Source organism: Aegilops tauschii, chromosome 6, assembly GCF_002575655.3.
Source record: "Aegilops tauschii subsp. strangulata cultivar AL8/78 chromosome 6, Aet v6.0, whole genome shotgun sequence".
Lineage (NCBI taxonomy): Eukaryota > Viridiplantae > Streptophyta > Magnoliopsida > Poales > Poaceae > Aegilops > Aegilops tauschii.
The window spans coordinates 486,822,913-486,844,761 of NC_053040.3; the positions used below are offsets into that span (position 1 = coordinate 486,822,913).

The following is a 21,849-nucleotide window of genomic DNA, read 5'->3' on the forward strand; positions in this document are numbered from 1 at the left end:
TCCATTACTTTCCAATTTCCACGTCGACTGCTGGGCCCAGCACCGGTCACGTGTGCGCGCTAAGACGAATCACGAGGCCATATTCGAGGGGACAGATAACGAGCGCCTGTGTGCTCGTGATCAATTCCTCCGCGTCCACTTATATATGTTTAGCAACAAGGCTAAGAGCAGTGCTGAAACCCTTAACGAACGGAAGAGTGGCTCTAATCTATCGCCGAGACTCGAGAGAGCAACACTTGGCCATCGCGAGAAACCAATTACTCTTAATTACCTCTTTTGTTTTGCATTGGCGCCACTGCGGACGGAAAAGCTCCCGGACCAACGTACAGTACGTGGTAGGGGCATGGCATGTGCACCGCCGTCCAGCACCACTGACTTATCTTTCCTTATTATTTTTCGAACGGAGTATCAGTGACTTTCCTTATTATTTGGCACACGAGTCACAGCAGCGTGGGGCTAGCCGCTGAGTGAGGGCCGTTGGACGTACGCTGGCACGTCATGAATACGATTGTCGGAGCCTCGGTGGTGATTCATGAGGTGGCCCCTGAAGCACACGAGAGCCACCGAGCTTGCTTTGGACGATGTTTGGCCGAGAACGTGCCGTGTCGGGCAGCGCCGTGAGAACATCATCGGCCATGGAGAGCGTGGTAAGAGGACGGTGGCGGGCAACGTTGCCAGTTCTCTTGGAGGTCGCGGTGGCCGGTGCAGCGCAGCAGCAATGGTGTCATCCGCATTAGGTCAACACGGCAGCATGCTGAAGCTGCGGCCTCGTGATCCGTGATCCATGCAGGCGTGCATGCATGCATGGTGCAGCAGCGGAGCCGTACGCGTCGCGCGGTAGAATTTTTCTCTCCCGGCACGGAGGGGAGGGGCCACTCGCCACGGCGCGGACTACGCGGATCAGTGAGCTGGCGGCCCCCTTTGGGTAGTGCTCTGCGTCGGTCAGCCGGCTAGACTACCAGATCGGCCACCTTCCGTGCCATTCGATTCGTGCAACTACAGCTGTTGGATCAAGTCAAACCTCCTTCCCACGCACGACTCGTCCCGCTACGCCAGGCGCGCAGCTGCAGGCCGTCCTCTCTCATGCACGCGCGCTCCACACTGGGAAAATCAAAAGCGAATCTCGTTGTCCGTACTCAACACACACCACCCGCCCGCCGATTGCAGTTGCATCACCACCGGGGATGTGTTTGGCGGCCATTCCCCCTAGCGTAGCATATAGTGTTTCCCTATACATGCTTAGAGCAACTTCAATGGACCGACCAAAACAGACGGTGATTTTATCCGTTTGGGTCGGCCGCCCGCCCGGCGTCCGCTCTGTTTTACATATCAGTCAGGAGCGCGTCTAACGCGCCTACCCATATGTGCCGGCGTGGCGGCTGACCGCCCTATTTCAACAAACAGTTCATTTTTGCATTGAATTTACATTTAAACATATAGTCAAATAAACATAGTTTGGACCGAATAAAATAGCATAGTCTTACAAGCCGAATAAAAATAAAAATGTCTCACATAGTTTTGCAAGCCGAATAAAAGAAGATACATCTATTGGTTGCCAACATGAGCCCACATATGCTCGACCAAATCATTTTGCAGTTACACGTGAGTTTTTCAATCACGCATGCCATGATAAAATTGGGTGAACTGTTCAAACGTTACCGCTATTCCGTGCTCAGGCACAACATTCTCACCCTGAAACTGAAACCCTTGATCGTACAGACGTTTCGGGCGCTCGTCTTCTACGATCATATTGTGCATGATCACACAAGCAGTCATTACCTCCCACAGTTCCTGCGTGCACCAGGTATTAGTAGGACACCGAACGATGCCCCATCGAGATTGCAAAACATCAAAGGCACGCTCGTCATCCTTCCTAGCACTCTCTTGCTCTTGGGCAAATCTTTTCCTCTTCTCTCCGACAGGGTTGGGGATTGTCTTGACAATAGTGGTCCACTGAGGATAGATACCGTCACCCAGGTAGTATCCTTTGTCGTAGTTGTGGCCGTTGATAGTAAAGTTCACTGGTGGGCTGTTGCCTTCGGCAAGCCTAGCAAACACCGGCGAGCGCTGAAGCACGTTGATATCATTGTGTGATCTTGCCATGCCAAAGAAAGAGTGCCAGATCCAGAGATCTTGAGACGCCACGACCTCTAGTATGACAGTGCAAGCCCTGACATGCCCCTTATACTGCCCTTGCCAAGCAGAAGGGCAGTTCTTCCACTCCTAGTGCATGCAGTCTATGCTGCCAAGCATCCCTGGGAAGCCCCTGCTGGCATTCATCGCCAACAAACGGGCTGTGTCTTCAGGAGTCGGCTCTCTCAAGTACTCAGGGCCAAACACAACAATAACAGCCTTGCAGAACTTATACAGGGAGTCTAGGCATGTAGACTCGCTCATACGGACGTACTCGTCAATGAGATCACCGGGCACTCCGTATGCAAGCATTCAGATGGCGGCAGTGCATTTTTGATAAGAGGAGAAACCAATCTTGCCAACGGCATCCTCTTTGCACTCGAAATAGTCATCATAGCCGACTACCCCCTCTCTAATACGGTTGAAAAGATGCCTACTCATACGAAAACGGCGGCGGAATTTTTGATGTTTGAAAATAGGTTGTATCAAAGTAGTCCTTCCAAAAAAGGAAATGCCCGCTCTCTCGGTTGCAATTGAACGCCGAGGTGGCCCGGAATGGAGCCATGTGATACGTCCATTCTGCATCATGCTTTTATATCGATATTTATTGCGTTATGGATTGTTATTACACGTTATCTCACAATACTTATGCCTATTCTCTCTTATTTTACAAGGTTTACACAAGGAGGGAGAATGCCGGCAGCTGGAATTCTCGGCTGGAAAAGGAGCAAATATTAGAGACCTATTCTGCACAACTCCAAAAGTCCTGAAACTCCACGAAAGTCATTTTTGGAAATAATAAAAAATATTGAGCGGAAGAAGTACACCAGAGGCGGACCCACCTGGCCACGAGGGTGGGGGCGCGCCCTACCCCCCAGGGCGCGCCCCCTGCCTCGTGGGCCCCCTGTGGGCTCTCCGATGGCCATCTTCTGCTATATGAAGTCTTTCGTCAAGGGAAAAATCATAAGAAACCTTTCGGGACGAGACTCCGCCGCCACGAGGCGGAACCTTGGCGGAACCAATCTAGGGCTCCGGCAGAGCTATTCTGCCGGGGACACTTCCCTCCGGGAGGGGGAAATCATCACCATCGTCATCACCAACGCTCCTCTCATCGGGAGAGGGCAATCTCCATCAACATCTTCATCAGCACCATCTCCTCTCAAAACCCTAGTTCATCGCTTGTATCCAATTCTTGTCTCCAAGTCCGGGATTGGTACTAGTAGGTTGCTAGTAGTGTTGATTACTCCTTATAGTTGATGCTAGTTGGTTTATTTGGTGGAAGATCATATGTTCAGATCCTTTATGCATATTAATACCCCTCTGATTATGAACATGAATATGCTTTATGAGTAGTTACGTTTGTTCCTGAGGACATGGGAGAAGTCTTGCTATTAGTAGTCATGTGAATTTGGTATTCGTTCGATATTTTGATGAGATATATGTTGTCTAGCCTCTAGTGGTGTTATGTGAACGTCGACTACATAACACTTCACCATTATTTGGGCCTAGAGGAAGGCATTGGGAAGTAATAAGTAGATGATGGGTTGCTAGAGTGACAGAAGCTTAAACCCTAGTTTATGCGTTGCTTCGTAAGGGGCTGATTTGGATCCATATGTTTCATGCTATGGTTAGGTTTACCTTAATACTTTTGTTGTAGTTGCGGATGCTTGCAATAGAGGTTAATCATAAGTGGGATGCTTGTTCAAGTAAGAACAACACCCAAGCACCGGTCCACCCACATATCAAATTATCAAAGTACCGAACGCGAATCATATGAACGTGATGAAAACTAGCTTGACGATATTCCCATGTGTCCTCGGGAGCGCTTTTCCTTATATAAGAGTTTGTCCAGGCTTGTCCTTTGCTACAAAAAGGATTGGGCCACCTTGCTGCACTTTATTTACTTTTGTTACTTGTTGCTCGTTACAAATTATCCTATCACAAAACTATCTGTTACCACTTATTTCAGTACTTGCAGAGAGTACCTTGCTGAAAACCGCTTATCATTTCCTTCTGCTCCTCGTTGGGTTCGACACTCTTACTTATCGAAAGGACTACGATAGATCCCCTATACTTGTGGGTCATCAAGACTCTTTTCGGGCGCCGTTGCCGGGGAGTGAAGCGCCTTTGGTAGGTGAAATTTAGTAAGAAAAAATTTATATAGTGTGCTGAAATTTACTGTCACTTGTTACTATGGAAAGTAATCCTCTGAGGGGCTTGTTTGGGGTATCTTCACCCCGACCAGTAGAGCAAAGAGTTGCTCCTCAACCTACTGAACCTACTGAAAATGAAATTATTCCATTTGAAGTTCCTTCGGGTATGTTAGAAAAACTGCTAGATAATCCTTTTGTAGGAGATGGAACAAAGCATCCTGATGAGCACCTAATATATGTGGATAAAGTTTGTGGATTATTTAAGCTTGTAGGTATACCCGATTATGTTGTTAAGAAGAAGGTATTCCCTTTATCTTTGAAGGGAGATGCATCGACATGGTATAGGCTATGTGATGATACGAAGTCATGGAACTATAAACGAATGAAATTGGAATTTCATCAGAAGTATTATCCTATGCATTTTGTTCATCATGATCGCAATTATATATATAATTTTTGGCGTCGCGAAGGAGAAAGTATCGCTCAAGCTTGGGGGAGGCTTAAATCAATGTTATATTCATGCCCCAATCATGAGCTCTCAAGAGAAATAATTCTTCAAAAATTTTATGCTCGGCTTTCTCATAATAATTAATCCATGCTCGATTCTTCTTGTGCTGGCTCTTTTATGATGAAGACTATTGAATTTAGATGGAATTTATTGGATAGAATTAACCGCAATTCTGAAGATTGGGATCTCGACGAAGGTAAGGAGTCAGGTATGACACCTAAGTTTGATTGTGTTAAATCTTTTATGGATACCGATGTTTTCCGTAAATTTAGCACTAAATATGGACTTGACTCTGAGATAGTAGCTTCATTCTGTGAATATTTTGCTATTTATGTTGATCTCCCCAAGGAGAAGTGGTTTAAATATCATCCTCCCATAGAAGTAAAAGTAGCTGCACCTACTAAAGTTGAAGAAAAGATTATTACTTATAATGATCCTGTTGTTCCTACTTCTTATATTGAGAAACCACCTTTCCCTATTAGGATAAAGGATCATGCTAAAGCTTCAACTGTGGTTCGTAAAAGCAATATTAGAATTTATACACCTCCTGAGCAAGTTAAAGTTGAACCTAATATTGTTATTGTTAAAGATCTCTTGTCTGATAATATTGATGGGCATGTTATTCATTTCTGCGGTGAAACCGCTAGAATTGCCAAACCTTGTGCTAAAGATAAACATAGACCTATGGTAAGCGTGCCTGTTATTTCTGTTAAAATAGGAGATCATTGTTATCATGACTTATGTGATATGGGTGCTAGTTACTGTTCCTATTTGTAAGTCCTAGCAGGTGGATGCAAGAACGGGGTGGAGGAAGAGGTCGAATGTGGAGTTCTCAGGTCATGTCACTAGCAGAGACGGCTCTGGCTCTTTGTCCATCATGTCACGAAACTCCGTCTTAATTTATAGAGAAAAACACATCGGTATCATAAAACTGCAGTGGTTGAGTGAACTGCAGTGCGGCAAATTAGCAACACAAGCTAGCTGACACTTATGTTTGGAGACCGTAGCAAATTGGCGTCACAATTCACAACTCACAAGCTGGAACTAAGCATGATTTTATACTGTTTGGGGAGCGACGACGGCGGTGCACGCGGTGGGGCGGCTGGGGAGCGACGCGCACCTCTTCGACGATGCATCCGTCGCGGCCCTCCTCTACTCCCGCTTCGATGCCGACGAGCTCAAGCGCCTCATCATCGACTGCTCTCACAGGTTCGCTTTCTATTTCACTCAGAGGGAGCGGAGCAGAGCAGAGCAATTCAGAGTTGTCAGTTGGCTTTCTAGATTACTACGCTAGACTTGTAGGTGAAGCGTGTCCTGCTCTGTTTCCAACCGATTAGTTCCTCTACTTTTGCTACATCGTCATCAATTTAAGACAAATCTAAGCTAAGCAAGATATTCTCAGCTGATTTTGTTCTGTGTTCCATAACTTCCATGTGGTGTAATTTCCAGCCAGCAGCAAGGAGAAAACTACCCTATTCCTAATCTATATTAAGGGATAAGATGAAACAGGGAGGGCTAAATCTTGCCCTCCAAATTCCTAATCAACATGACCAACGTGCAAATGGTCTGCCGTGCTCAGCATGGTCAACTGCCCAAATCATTCGGCCAAAACTTGACTTGACTAGAAAAAAAGTACGCATGCAGTGCAAGACCATGACGTGGACTGCGAATGCATAACTGACACATGTTAATTAATCCTATAACACTTTCCACACCATCTGCACAGCTCATTTGCCTGTTCAATTGCTAGTACACCGTCCAGCAAGAATAAAACAAAGGAAAAGGAAAAGAACATCTCACCTATCAGACTCAAAGCAAGTCTGCAGGTAGCCGCTTGTGGCCTGCAAGAGAATTGTTCTGAACATCGTTGTATCTCTGACGCAAACTTGATTTGAGCAGGAAATGCTCATCTTTTGCACAGTTATCTGTTTGGCCATCATGGGGTTACAGTAATCTGTTTGAACATCAGAAAATTGCTATGATGTCTGCCGTGCCGTGCCGTGCTCGGCGCGGTCGATTGTCCAAATCATTCGGCCATAACTTGACTTGACTATAAGAAAAGTATGCATACAGCATGACAAAGACCAAGACCTGGACTGGCTTTGCTTGTGGACCATACAATGGGAGTGGTTGGTAAAATTCTGACGAGTTTTTTTTTTGAAATACTGCCCTTTTGATTCGTTTTGCTGATTGCTGAGTACTGACAACTACTGAGAGCTACGAGTCTTTGTATTTATGCATCTAAATTTGTGTATTTCAGGTAGACGGAGGGGTTGCCAACACTAAAATAACTCTCTAGATCTTAATGCTAGACGTGACACACAATGTGTGTTATTGAGCGAATGCTGGATACAGATTACAACTCCAACTTGTGCCGTGCTGTGCATGGTGGGCTGTCCGAATCAACAAATTATAGCCACACCTTGAGTATAGGAAAAGTATGCATGACAAGACCAAGATCAAGACGTGGGTTGTAGACCATACTCCTATACTGCGGTTGTGGTGGAACCGGGATAGAGATAAGCTGCTCTGTCATCCATTCTCCTTTCCATCCGCCATTTCCAATCAATATGACTAAGCTTGCGCTCCTCGTCCGAGGAACTGCACTACTGATTTGTCTATTGATCTTCCAACCATCATCCACTTCCCATGGCCAAGCGAGTGGGTCTGGAGCCTGCATCAGCAGCGAGCGAGATGCGCTTCTGTCCTTCAAGGCAAGCCTCATGGACCCTGCCGGCCATCTCTCGTCATGGCAGGGTGAGGATTGTTGCCAGTGGAAGGGAGTCCGGTGCAGCAACAGAACGGGCTATCTCATCAAGCTCAACCTCCGCAACACCGACATGTACGACAGGTACGACATGTACGCCATGTACGACATGGGCTACAACAGCTACGACTACAACTACTACATGGGCGACTACAGCTACCCGAGCAGGAGCAGTTCATTGACCTTGTTAGCAGGCGAGATGAGCTCTTCTTTGGCTACTTTACAACACCTGAGGTATCTTGATCTGAGCTGCAATGACTTCAACGGCACAAGCATCCCTGTCTTCTTGTCTTCTCTCAAGAACCTAAGGTATCTCAACCTCTCGTCGGCAGGATTCGGTGGGAGAATACCTTCCCAACTTGGCAATCTCTCAAAGTTGCAATATCTTGATCTCTGTGGGAATTATGACTATTATGATGGGAATTGGTCTTACATAGTGGATCTTGCATGGTTGCCACGTCTCTCTTTGTTGAGACATCTTGACATGAGCCGTGTGGACCTTAGTTCTGCGAGGGATTGGTTTCAGAGGGTTAATATGCTTCCTTCTCTTAAAGTGCTTCGTTTGTCCGACTGTGGTCTCAATGGTAACGTGTCTGCTAGTATATCAATTTCCAACCTCACACATCTTGAGGTCCTTGACATGTCTCATAACGCCTTCACAATACCCCAATTTGGCAATCTCTCAAAGTTGCAATATCTTGATGTGAGTTGGCATTTATATCCTGATATGGATCTTGCATGGTTTCCACGTCTCTCTTTGTTGAGACATCTTGACATGAGTGGTGTGGATCTTTATTCTGCGGGGGATTGGTTTCAGAGGGTTAACATGCTTCCTTCTCTTAAAGTGCTTCGCTTGTCCGGGTGTGGACTCAGTAGTACCATGTCTGCTAGTGTATCACTTTCCAACCTCACACATCTTGAGGTCCTTGATATGTCCAACAACTTTGATACTTCACTCAAGCATGCGTGGTTTTGGAATCTCACAGGCCTTAAGGAGCTTCACCTAGGATATTCCGGCTTGGAAGGGTCCATTCCTAGTGATTTGGCAAACATGACGGCCCTTCAAGTCATAGATTTAAGTGGGAATCAGCTCGTGGGTTTGATACCAGAAAAATTGGGAAATTTGTGCAATTTGACCAGAATGCGGTTCAGTGGTAACAACATAGGTTCGAGCATAGGGGAGTTCATGAGGCGATTACCAAAGTGCTCATGGAATACATTGCAAGAATTTTCGGTGCAGGATGCAAATATGATCGGGAATCTTCCCAGTTGGATTGGTAACATGACCAATCTCAGTGTTCTTCATGCATCTGAAAACATGTTGAGTGGCCCTCTACCTGTAGGAGTTGGAGCACTGAGTAATTTGAAAAGTCTGATCCTCGGGAACAATAACTTCAGCGGTGTGCTCTTGAAAGAACAATTTGCAAATTTAGGGAAATTAGAGCTTTTGGACCTCAGCCACAATAACTTCAGCGGTGTGCTATTGAAAGAACATTTTGCAAGTTTAGGCGCCTTAAAGATTTTGGACCTTAGCTGCAATAACTTCAGTGGTGTGCTCTCCAATGAACAATTTGCAAGTTTGGGCAACTTAAAGATTTTGGACCTCAGCAGTAATAACTTTAGTGATTTTCTCTTGAAAGAACAGTCAGCAAGTTTAGATAATTTAAAGCATTTGGACCTCAGCCATAATAAATTAAATAGTGTGCTCGTGGGGGAACATTTTACAGGCCTATTGAATTTAAAGTATCTGGACTTTTCGTACAACTCTGTGAGATTAGCTATCAACCAAAAATGGGTTCCTGCATTTAGGTTGAAGTACGCAATATTCCGGTCATGTCAATTGGGCCCTAGATTTCCTGAGTGGCTTAAATGGCAATCTGACATTGATGTCCTTGTTCTCAGTAATGCAAATCTTGATGATGTTATTCCTGATTGGTTTTGGGTTACATTTTCTCGAGCTTCCTTCTTGCAAGTATCAGGAAACAAATTGCATGGGTCAATACCATCAGATCTACAACACATGTCAGCTGATCATATATATCTCGGATCCAATATGTTTACAGGTCAAGTCCCACAGTTGCCTATAAATATAGTACGACTGAACCTATCTTCAAACACTTTATCTGGTTCATTGCCATCAGAGTTAAATGCTCCACTACTCGAAGAGTTGTTGCTTGCAAACAATCAATTCATAGGCACCATCCCGTCGTCTATATGCCAATTGACTAAACTGAAAAGGTTGGACCTATCAGGAAACCAGTTAACAGGAGATATTATGCAGTGCCAAAAGGAACTTGTTCCAAACTCTACAGATCAATTTGGCTCTGACATGCTGAGCTTAGCCTTGAATAACAATGATCTCACTGGTGAATTCCCTAAATTTCTTCAAAGGTCATCAGGATTGATGTTCCTTGATCTTTCTTACAATAGGTTTGTTGGAGGATTGCCAGAATGGTTACCAGAAAAAGTGCCACACTTGAAAATATTAAGAGTGAGATCAAATATGTTCAATGGTCATATTCCTAAGAGTCTCACTTCCCTTCACGACCTTCATTATTTGGACATAGCACACAACAAGATAACAGGAAGCATACCATGGTCTTTGTCAAACCTGAAGGCAATGATGACAGTGGTGTCACATGACACCGGAGATTACATATATGAAGAGAGCATCCCAGTAATCACAAAGGACCAAAAGCGTGACTACACCTTTGCAATTTACCAGCTACTGGTAGTTCTTGATTTGTCAAGTAATAGTTTGGCAGGACAGATTCCAGAGGAGATACATTTACTCATTGGGCTTACCAATCTGAACTTGTCAAACAACCACCTCACAGGAGCAATCCCAAACAAAATTGGTGATTTAAGGCAGTTGGACTCACTCGACCTATCCTTCAATGAGTTTTCTGGTTCAATACCATCAAGTTTGTCAGCTTTAACTTATTTGAGCCACTTGAACTTGTCATACAACAATCTGTCCGGTGCAATACCATCCGGCCAACAGCTACAAGCTCTTGATAACCAGATGTATATCTACATCGGTAACCCTGGTCTTTGTGGAGATCCTGTTGGCAGGAGCTGCTCAACACATGATGCAGAGCAAAGTGGCCTTGAAGATATAGATCATATGCCATCTGTTTATCTTGCCATGAGCATTGGATTTGTGGTGGGTCTGTGGACAGTTTTCTGCACCATGTTGATGAAGAGGACATGGAGGGCTGCCTTCTTCCAGTTTGTTGATATGATGTACGACATGGTTTATGTGCAAGTGGCTGTAAGGTGGGCTCACGTGATGGAGAAAACTCAAGACGGTGCACCATGAAGTGCCAAACTCCGCAGCAAGCGAATTGTTTGTACCTAAATATTATTTGTATGTTCGCACCATATCTCTATTTGTGTAACCCTAAAGGGGCCTTGGCTGGACGTATGTATTGTACTGATGTATTGGTATTTGTATGTTAGTACTGTAACAAATGAAGTGTATAGGTTTGTGGATTATTTAAACTGAAGTCAGCCACATGGGTACTCTGCCTTTTTCGTGTTCTTCAGTTTGCGTTGTACATCCCCAAAGAGTAATAATTCATTGGCATAGCAAAAAAATGACACCACTTGGTCAATATATGAACAGACTTGTTTGTAAGATATAGAAGATATATCAAGATTCAAGAGGCAAGAGGTAGAAACCTTTGTTCACCATCAGTGCTTGTAGACTTATTCATGCTACTCTGAAGCTACCATTTGAGCAGACATTTTTTACTCAACTCAACCATGACCACCGAGGCTGTGTCTGCCTGCAAAGTGGAGAAGCTGAAGGCCGACCAGTTCAAGCCCTCGGAGCAGGTGACCCTGGAGCCCTTTGATCATGACCAAGCTTGCGTCGTTGGGGTTACAGCATGCCCAAGAGGTAGAAAGCTCTGTTCATCATCAGTGCTTGTATATTCATGTAAATCTGAGGCTTCGATTTGAGCTGAAGTTTCTGTATTTTGGGGAGGCGAACTGTATCAACTCGACGATGCCCGCCGAGGCTATGTTTGCCAGCGAAGTGAGAAGCTCAAAGCCGACCAGTTCAAGCCCGTGGAGCAGGTGACTCTGGAGCGCTTTGACTGCGAGCACGCCTGCATCGTTGGTGGTTACAGGACGCCCAAAAGGTCGGTTTTATGTCTAGAGTCTCTTTCATGCCAGAGATGTAATTTGGCTATATTTGCTTGCCCACCATCAGTGCATGTGCTAGTTTCTGCTTTGTTATGTGCACAATCAAGATTCGTGTTTACAGCAGCCAGCAGTCTATGGAAAGTACTGACTCGTGTTACAGCACCCAGGAACTGAAGCCAATATAAAAATTTCTGGTTCTCATGATGGACATGTAAAACAAGGACAAAAATGTGAGCAAACTGTGTTGCAACAGATTATTTTGTGCCATCCCATAGTCAACACATCTTCAGGCAGTAAACTTGTTTCCAGGGAAAAACATCGGAACAGAAAACGAACTGAAAAGTGTAGAATAATGCTGAAAGTAGGCACTCCCTGTTTCACATGCATGCAAACAGGAAAAAACAGATGTATATATAAGGGTCTCTGTTTCAGCAAAGCACCTCCAAGTCAGCAGAGTCTGGTGACATTGACATGGCACATGGACAGAAATCAAGAACCACCAGGTGCTCCCAAAGTGTATAGATCGAACGAACACCAACGCCTCGATTCCACTCCTCAGGCATTAGTCCCAAATCAGCTCGGCAGAGAGATGCTCTGCTTTCACTCGTCATCTAGAAAAAGGGATTCTGAATCGACAAATTCAGGTTGTTTACTGAATACGGTTCTTAACTGTACCCAGGGCCACAAATTCATGCTGTGTGTGATGCCAACTCTGATCACAGAACTTAGCTTCTGGTATCAGTATCACATATCCAAAATACCAAGAGCTGGTACAAAAACCTTTGCTCTATACATGACTTCCAAATTAATTCTCTCTCGAACACTACAGTACATTCAGTACAGTCACAAACACGCACGGAATATATGAAGAATACATGCTTTAAGGTGATGCAAAGTTTGAAGTTGGGGAGCACATCTGGTTCTTGCCTCCTTTGGAAAGATCTTCAGTCACACAAGCAAGCAAGAGCATCACAATGTGTATTCTCTCTTTTTGTTCCCAGCTCTATTCTATATACACTGATGCAATATTTTTTTGCAGGATATTGAAATTTAACGAAGATGCCAAGGAGATTGCTAAATTTGCTCAAGCATCCTGGCAGCAGATACAAAGAAGGTGAGTTCACTGTAAGTAATCCTACAGATCTTTTGATTCTCTTTTTTGTTTGTGATCCTGCTATCTGTATTGTAAACTGGTTATGATTTTTTTGGGTTGAAGGCAACTGTGAAATCCCCAGAACTAAAAAAATTGATAGACTTAAAACAGCTCAAAAGTTATATACAAACCAAATAATGCATCAGGGAATAGGATTCTTCTCAATTCCTTTACCTTTCTGAGGGAGTTCACATTCTTTTCTTCTTCCTGGTTCCTTTCCTTTTTCCTTCACATGAAGAAATACTTGAGATTCTTTTCTTGACCCTTGCCTGCTGGTAAAGCTAAAGCTAACGTGTGCTGTGCTGTGTGCATTATCACAATTAAGCAAGGTAGACGATCCCTTTCCATCTCGGTGGAGCATGGGGCCATACATATGACCATGCATGAGTTGGTAACTGCATGCGTCATTTCTGGTACTCGGTTGCGTTCACATCTCATCCAATTGGCATACAACTTGAGAGAGAAAAGGTACGGTGAAGACGAACAACATGGCGCATGTAGCCGGTTTGCTCGCCTCGGCTGTGGTCTCAGCGGTGGGCAATAAGCTGGGTTCTGCCATTGGGGATGAGGTCACGATGCTGTGCAACTTCAAGGACGACCTCAAGGACATGAAGGACACATTGCAGTACATGGAGGCGGCGCTCAAGGATGCTGAGAGGCGGTCTGTCTCGGAGGAGTTGGTGCGGCTGTGGCTCAACCAGCTCAAGAACGCTGCCTACGACATCTCTTACATGCTCGATGAGTTCCAAGCTAACAGTGAACCAGCCTCCAGAAAGGTATACATATGCCGCCCTTGCCTTATCTCAATTGGTTTTGGTTAATTAATATTCCTAGCTAGTACAGAGTTTGTTGCTTTGGTCAAATAATTTGATTATTAATTATATTATTGTCCACAAAACCATGCTTGATCAGTGGTGGAGGCAGGATTAGTGAAATTATGGTGTTGGGGAGGGCCAGTTCGAGAAATCTGCTGCTCATGTGTTTATTAGGAACAAATCCATTGAATCCACTATGCTTGATCATCTGAACGTACTTTCCAATTTCAGCAACTGGTGCACTAGTTAATTGCAACATTTAAAGCATGAAATTTGTCGGTGCCCTTCTAAAAATAAAGAATCATGGGTGTACAAGAGGCATTTATAGCCTACTTAAATCTGGTGTACAAATCCCGACCGTAAAATTAGGTGTATAAGGGCCTGTTCGGAACTCCTCCGGCTTCCAGCTTCCCTGAGAAGCCCGCGAGAAGCCGCCCGAACGGTTCAGCTCCTAGAATCCCGCTCCAGGAGATCGACCAGCCCGCAGCACAAATCCCAGGAGCAGCAGAAGTGCAGCTTCACGTAAAGGAGGAGAAGTTGCTTGTAATTACATGGAAATGCCCTTCCAAAGTGCCTCGATGCGAACCGATTTCCTTCGCTCAATCTGTTTTCCTCTCGTTACGAGCCACCAAACTGGGCCTCAAAGTCACTTCCCGGGCTGCCAGCCCATGATGATGGAGAGGAGCTGCTCATCGATGCCGAACGCATTCTTCTCCCGTCAGAAGCTGGCGGGGGTTGGCTTCTCAGGAAGATGGCTATTTCGTGAAGCTGGAGAAGATCCAAACGGGCCCTAAGAATAAAAAATTGTACTACAAGGGAAGCTATGTTTTACATCCGTCCAAAAGTTTTACGTTAAATTCCAATTGTGTTGGGATTTATATATCTACCATGCAACATGTAGTTACGGGTAGAGGGATCGAAAATAAAGGACAGCCCAGTGCGTGTAGCTCCCGCTTGCGCAGGGTCTGGGGAAAGGTCCGACCATTTTGGGTCTATTGTACGCATCCTTTCCCTACATTTCTGCAAGAGGCTGTTTCCAGGACTTGAACCCGTGACCTCATGGTCACAAGGCAGCAGCTTTACCACTGCGCCAAGGCTGGGGTAGAGGGATCGAAAATACTACATCTTATTAAAGCCGGGTGTAGTTGCTCCCAGGTTTTATATTATCATAATCACTTGTTGAAATTCCTTGTAGATGATTGGGAAGCTGGACTGTTTTGCTATTGCACCCAAGATTACCATGGCTTATAAGATGAAGAAGATGAGAGGTCAGCTGAGGAAGATCAAAGAGGATCATGAGAGTTTCAAATTCACATATGATAATTCCAGCCTAATAAATGTGCACCAGTTTCCTGATCCACGGGAAACAACGTCAAATGTCATTGAATCACTCATCATAGGGAGAGACAGAGACATGATGAATGCTCTTTCTTTGTTATCCAAAAACGACAACAACAAAGAAGATACCATAGTTCTTCCTATTTGTGGGCTTGGAGGCATAGGAAAGACAACTTTGGCACAACTGGTCTTCAATGATGCTAAGTTCAAAGATTATGATCATCGGGTATGGGTCTATGTATCCCAGGTGTTTGACTTGAAAAAAATAGGGAACTCCATAATTTCTCAACTACTGGAAAAAGGAAGCGAGAATCTTGATACACTGCAGTTGATAAGCCAACGCCTTAAACATCTACTTGAAGATAAGAAGACTCTGCTTGTTTTAGATGACCTTTGGGAGGCAGATAACTCCCAACTGAATCAACTCAAGCTTATGTTGAATGTAAGCTCCAAGATGCAAGTCTTAGTCACAACACGCAACATAGACATTGCAAGAAAATTTTGTACTGTTGAACCATACATGTTAGATCTCTTGGACAATGACATGTGCTGGAGAATAATCAAGCAAAATAGTGGCTTTGAGTCTAGATCTGATAAAGAGCAAGTTGAACCAGTTGGACAGAAGATTGCAAGGAAATGTGGAGGTTTGCCATTAGCAGCTCAAGCACTTGGATTCTTGCTATCTGGAATGGATCTTAGTGACTGGAAAGCAATGTGCAATAGTGATATTTGGGACGAACCATTTTCTGATAGTACAGTGTTACCATCCTTGAAGTTAAGTTACAATACTTTGACACCATATTTGAGGTTATGCTTTGCATATTGTGGCATCTTTCCTAAAGGTCACAATATAAGTAAAGATGCTCTTATCCAGCAATGGATTTCTCTGGGTTTCATCGAGCCATCTAATAATTTTTCGGCCATACAACTTGGCGAGAAGTATGTTAGGCAATTCCTTGGGATGTCTTTTCTTCAGCATTCAAAATGGTGCATGGTGAGTTACCACGGCATTACTACCTGGCAGTATAGAATGAAGAATATTCTTTTTTACTCAATTATCAAATGGCATGCAACAGTTACTGTGCAGAAGCATACATACATCTTATATATGTTGACAGTTTGGTACATTAATCCATGTATATGTTTTGTCCTTAGTGGCAAATAAAGCACTCAAGATATTGGTGCACCAGATTACACTTGACACTCTTTCCTCTTAAAATTGCCCAAGTGTGGGGGAGCATATATGGACCTGCCTCGAGTAAAAACAAAAGTAACTCCTTCATCCATCCTGTTGTAGTTTACCCTTGTCAAAAACCAGCCCATTTGGATCACTACACATACAGTTAATGCATAGTATTGTATTTTGTTTGGCTTGTCAAATCCAGTCTATATTTGGGTGGACAATAATTTTCCCTAAAAATATGTAACACGTACAAGATGGAATTAATTAATTAAGAGTCTTGAATATGTGTCAGTAAAGTGCATTGGTGCACCCTAAAGTTATGTCACTCCTTCAGTAACCCCCTCCCCCCCTCCCCGGCGCTCTCCGAGAGAAATTGTATTTCAGTTCCCAGTTCTCTAAACACGTCCGCATTTGCACCACAGCCACTTTCGCCACTTACGGCCTGCTGAGTTGAGCATATCAATCTTTTTCTAAAAGGATCATGTCACATCATTTATATAAACAATACCATTCTCTTGACAATTTTTTTGGAGGAATTAATGCTATTATTTGTTTCAGCCATATGCAAAAACAATCTTCACCATGCACGATCTGGTGCATGATCTCGCAAGATCGGTCATTACTGAAGAGTTGGTTGTCTTTGATACTGAAATAGCGAGCGGTGCTAGAAGAAAAGAATACTGCCGCTATGCGTCTCTTACAAATTGCAATATTTCAGATTACCTCAAGGCGAGGAAGATGTCAACTATTTTCCCACCTAAGTTAAGGGCGATGCATTTTACAGATTGTGAATATCATGGTGGTGCATTTTCATTTCCAAAGTGCTTGCGTGTCTTGGATCTATCTGGATGCTCCATCACAGAGTTTCCAAGCGCTCTAGGACAACTGAAGCAACTGGAGTTTCTTATTGCTCCGAAGCTGCAAGATCGGCAATTTCCCGAGAGTATTACTCGGCTCTCAAAACTACGTTACCTAAACCTCAATGGACCAAATAAAATTTCTGCAATACCAAGCTCAGTTGGCAAACTTGGGAGTCTAGCGCATCTTGACTTATCTTATTGTACCAGTGTCGAAGTCATACCAGAGACTCTTGGAAGCCTACAAAACCTTCAAACGCTCGACCTCTCAGGTTGCGTTCAACTAGAGTCCCTTCCGGAGAGCCTTGGAAGCCTCAAAAACCTTCAAACACTCAACCTCTCACGGTGCCAAAAACTAGAGTCCCTTCCGGAGAGCCTTGGAAACCTCAAAAACCTTCAAACACTCGACCTCTCATTCTGCAAGAAACTAAAGTCGCTTCGAAAGAGCATTGGAAGCCTCCAAAACCTTCAAACACTCCACCTCTCACACTGCTTTCATCTAAAATCCCTTCCGAAGAGCCTTGGAAGCCTGCAAAACCTTCAAACACTCAACCCCTCAATGTGCATTAATCTAAAGTCCCTTCCAATGAGCCTTGGAAGGCTAAAAAACCTTCAAACATTCAACCTTAGGGAATGCGTTCAACTAGAGTCCCTTCCGGAGAGCCTTGGAAGCCTCAAAAACCTTCAAACACTCGACCTCTCATACTGCCAGAAACTAGAGTCCCTTCCGGAGAGCCTTGGAAGCCTCAAAAACCTTCAAACACTCGACCTAACATACTGCCAGAAACTAGAGTCCCTTCCGAAGAGCCTTGGAAGCCTCAAAAACCTTCAAACACTCAACCTCAAGAATTGCGTTCAACTAGAGTCCCTTCCGGAGAGCCTTGGAAGCCTCAAAAACCTTCAAACACTCAACCTCTCACGGTGCCAGAAACTAGAGTCCCTTCCGGAGAGCCTTGGAAGCCTCAAAAACCTTCAAACGCTTACACTCTCAGGCTGCTATAGGATAATGTCCCTTCCGAAGAGCCTTGAAAACCTGAAAATCATTGGAAGAGATTGAGGTTATGGATACACGAGCATCAAGTATTTGCCAAGGTGTATGCAACAACTCACCGGTCCCCTGATGGTACACAATTCTGACATCAGTGAACTGAGGCTGTTGTGTGAACCAAGCTTTCCCAGATCAAAAACATTGTAAGTGTTCTACCAATCTTTATATCTAAATGGAGCCTACCAATTAAGCTTTCTTTACACGGCTTGCTATGTACATATGTTGTTCTGTTTCATATAGTGGCTTGGAATTTCAAACTAAACTAAAATGCGCGTTAACCAGATATTGAACCTATCCATTCTGCAGGGACTGCAGAAGCACATGTGTGGTGTGATCAATCAGCTGAAGTGGTGGAGTATGTCTTCTCGGAAAGCAAAAACACTTCACGGATCAGTTCAAAGATGAGGTCTGAGCTCTGCACATGGTGACTTGAGTTCTTTACTTAGTACCCCCGTCATACACGAGTATGTTCGTAGACAACTATATATACTACTAGTACACTGGAGAAAACCAGTAGACTGGTCGAAAACCTATATATGTGTGGCAGTTGTGCTGTGAGCATTCAAAACTGAAGCAACGTTCGCTAGTTTGCACCAATTAATGCATAGTAGCTGGCGGAGGCACGGCGGCACGCCGCCTATTGGGGAGCTGGTGTGTGTGCCTCTGTTTCTTTTTGTAATGAGGGAAAAGGAGACAGTGGGTTCAAAAGCGAGCTGGTGGCGTGAAAGTATTTGTGAATTCAGTTGGTTCATGTGTGCTTTATTATTCATAATTGCGAGTCCTTGTTGCTTTATTGTAATTATTTTTCTTGCATAGCTAGCTGATTAGTTCGTTCTATGGGTGAAAAGTAGGAAGGTTGTATAATTTTATCTATGGATCATGTGAGTTTTTTTTGTTATGCTCCAAAAGTGACGGAAATTTGTGTATTACAGTAACTGCAGATGTAGAATATATGGATCATAGAGGTCATCTTTTTGTACTAATCAAGATAGATGGAAAATGATATAATTTTGAAAGTAGACGTTTAGCAATTAGATGTCATATTTGTAGTGTGGCAAAGGAAAGTATACCAGTAGATGCTATATTTTTAGTGTGAACGTATCAATGTTGAATAGTAGTATGCCTGGTCTATTATTGTCTCCCTAAAAGCATGCTAGATTTGACAACATTGCAATTATTGTGTTGGCAACTGAATCATGTATAAATTCAACCGTCTGTTGTACTGAATAGGTTAACTAAAAAAGAAGAAAAAAGGCATGTGTTGCCCGTACCCAAAATGCTACTCTCTTCGTTGTGTTTCTGTGACTCTGCTTTTCTTTTCTTTTGCTCTGAAACTCTGAAGCAGGCATCATTGTAAAACACTACTTCGGTGTCACCCCACTAAATGTAACAACCAAAAATATTTTCCTTGGGTTTTCAAAATTTTAAATGGTTCTGATTTGGATGGTTTATTAATTGGGTAATTTCTTTTCAAAAGCATTTCTCATCTTAGGAAAAAGTTTTGGTAGTATTTAAATTTTTTCCAAGGATGTGGCCACTTTACTCTTTTCAAATACTTCTAACTTTGTCCAAAAATTTATTCTGTCATGATAAATCATTCTCCTAGTCATCCTCACTCTCTAGGACAGTATCCAACACCTTTCCCTCTCCACAAAAATATTTTTCTATATTTAGTAAATTCCAAAGTTGGAGTTTCAATTATTCTCAATTCCTTTGATATGCAAAGGGCCTATATTCTCCTCAACTCATTTGCACTCACAAAAATTATCCTAGCTACTACACAGTACCTACACTCCAATTCACCAAAAAATATATTCTCCTCAAATTTGGAGGTTTCTTCGCTGGGTGGGATTTTGCTTCCCTCGCGTGCATATGCCTGATGCGTCGGTGGCAAGAATCCCCTGACTTGGAATGTTCCAAAAATATGAAATATCTACTAGGTCACACACAAAAGCAACTTCCGCAAAATCCAAACACTTGGGGTACATCTGATCAAAACAGATTGCAGATATAAAAAGCCACTTCTTTCCATCTTTTCAACTTCACTTTTGCTTCTTGGGCATCTGTAACCACCAACGACGCAGGCGGTCACCTGCTCCGATGGCTCCAACTGGCCGGCCCAGAGGACAGACATGGTGGAGTCGATACAGTGCGTGATCAAAGCAAATAAATGTCACCTGCTCCAAGGGCTTCAACTGGTCGGCCCGCCCAGAGGAAGGGCATGGTTGTATATGCCTGATCAAAGCAAAGAAAAGGCAGCTCACAAGACGACAACTTCCAATGTTCCACCGTGATGATTGTTTATAAATACATCATTTCTTCTCTGCTTCACTGATTCACTCTGATATACTCTGCTTCAGTTCTGAAACAGTCTTAAGCCAAATAATGTGATGATCCATCCATTTCAGGTTAAAGGCACACAACCTTACAGCCTTGTGTGCGCATACTTCTTCAGCCAAGGAGAGAAGCGGTTCACCTAACCAAATCTCAAGACTCAGCTTTGCTGTCAAAGCCAATAATGTACATCATCAGTGACTAGTTCTTTCAAAGCTCTGCTTCTTCTCGTCTGCTTCGTCAGGTCTGCAACCCGTCAGGGCTCGGCTTTTGGATTACTTCATCGCTGAATTCTAGGGTGACAAATACCCATTGCCTGTGAAGTTGGGACAATCTATGTTGGACTCTTCGGAAGTGTTTGTGTCGTGAGAAACTGAAGTCGGAGATCTCTCCTGTAACTTGGGAGAATCTATGCTGATCTCTTCATAAGTGGTTGTGTTAACTGCCATGAGGACATTAGTTATTTTTGTTCCTGATAGTAAGTTCGTCTTGCTCAGCAGTTTGTAGATCAATCCTGTTTGTTGCCGATCTAAAGAAACTGTGATAACTTTGCGGTTTGGTTCCTGGTCTGAATTTCTGTTGTTGTGATTACTTTCTGTCTGCATCCAAAAACTATGTGGCAGTTGTATTTTGAGCACTGAAAACTGGAAGTACGCTCACGTCAAAACTGAAGGAACGCTCAACCGTTTCTATCAACTTCTTATGATCCATGTGTATTTACATCAAGATGCAGATTTGACAGTTCAAATTTTAGGGCAGGCAGGTGAAGAGGTAAAATAAAGCTTCTCATGCTCAACTCAAAAGTAAACTAAGATAAACATTTCAGTCCATCTCTTCTTCTTGTTCTTCTTCTGCTTCTGCTACACCAGACCACGTCCCGCTATGGCAGCAGGCACTTCGGTGCTCTTCGTCCCGGCGACGGTTGCAATGTCAATTAGACCTATATATGTGTGTGTGTGTGTGTGTCTATATATATATATATATATATATATATATATATATATATATATATATATATATATATATATATATAGAACCGGGCTTAACCCCTTTGCAATGAACGGAAATACAGCAGTTCCAGAAACATGTTCAGGGAGAAGGGAAAGGGAAAAGCGAGTTCAAGCACTGCCAGGAAACCCACCACATTCGACCGACATCGTGACGAATGCCATGGTGTGTTGTATCTTGGTGTGAGATCTTGTCGCAACTTCCATTTTTACTGTCGCAATCATATCGAATGGTGCTGCTCGATATTGCCTTCCATCTCTTCTGAAGGTTGTGAATCTAAACCAGAAATTGCTGTTTCCTGATTTTTGCTTTCCACATTGCCGTCAGGTGGTGATTTACTTCCTCAAATTGCATGCCCGCGGATTCTTGGTTGAACTCTATGCACGTGCTTACTGATTTT

General features: G+C 43.7%; 2 protein-coding genes across 2 annotated transcripts; both read left to right on the top strand.

Annotated features, from left to right (window-relative positions):
- The first annotated feature begins 6,948 nt into the window (after positions 1 to 6,948).
- LOC109755289 (receptor-like protein EIX2) lies at positions 6,949 to 11,071 on the top strand. The gene has a single exon (XM_020314198.4). The coding sequence runs from the start codon at positions 7,365 to 7,367 to the stop codon at positions 10,881 to 10,883; it is 3,519 nt and encodes a 1,172-aa protein (XP_020169787.1). The 5' UTR covers positions 6,949 to 7,364; the 3' UTR covers positions 10,884 to 11,071.
- A 2,221-nt stretch (positions 11,072 to 13,292) lies between these two features.
- On the top strand, positions 13,293 to 19,734 carry LOC109755286 (putative disease resistance protein RGA3). Its single transcript, XM_045230192.2, has 4 exons — positions 13,293 to 13,642; positions 14,877 to 16,013; positions 16,761 to 18,250; positions 18,414 to 19,734. Exons 1-3 carry the CDS (start codon positions 13,355 to 13,357, stop codon positions 18,114 to 18,116), a joined length of 2,781 nt encoding a protein of 926 aa, XP_045086127.2. The 5' UTR covers positions 13,293 to 13,354; the 3' UTR covers positions 18,117 to 18,250; positions 18,414 to 19,734.
- Positions 19,735 to 21,849: the final 2,115 nt, after the last annotated feature.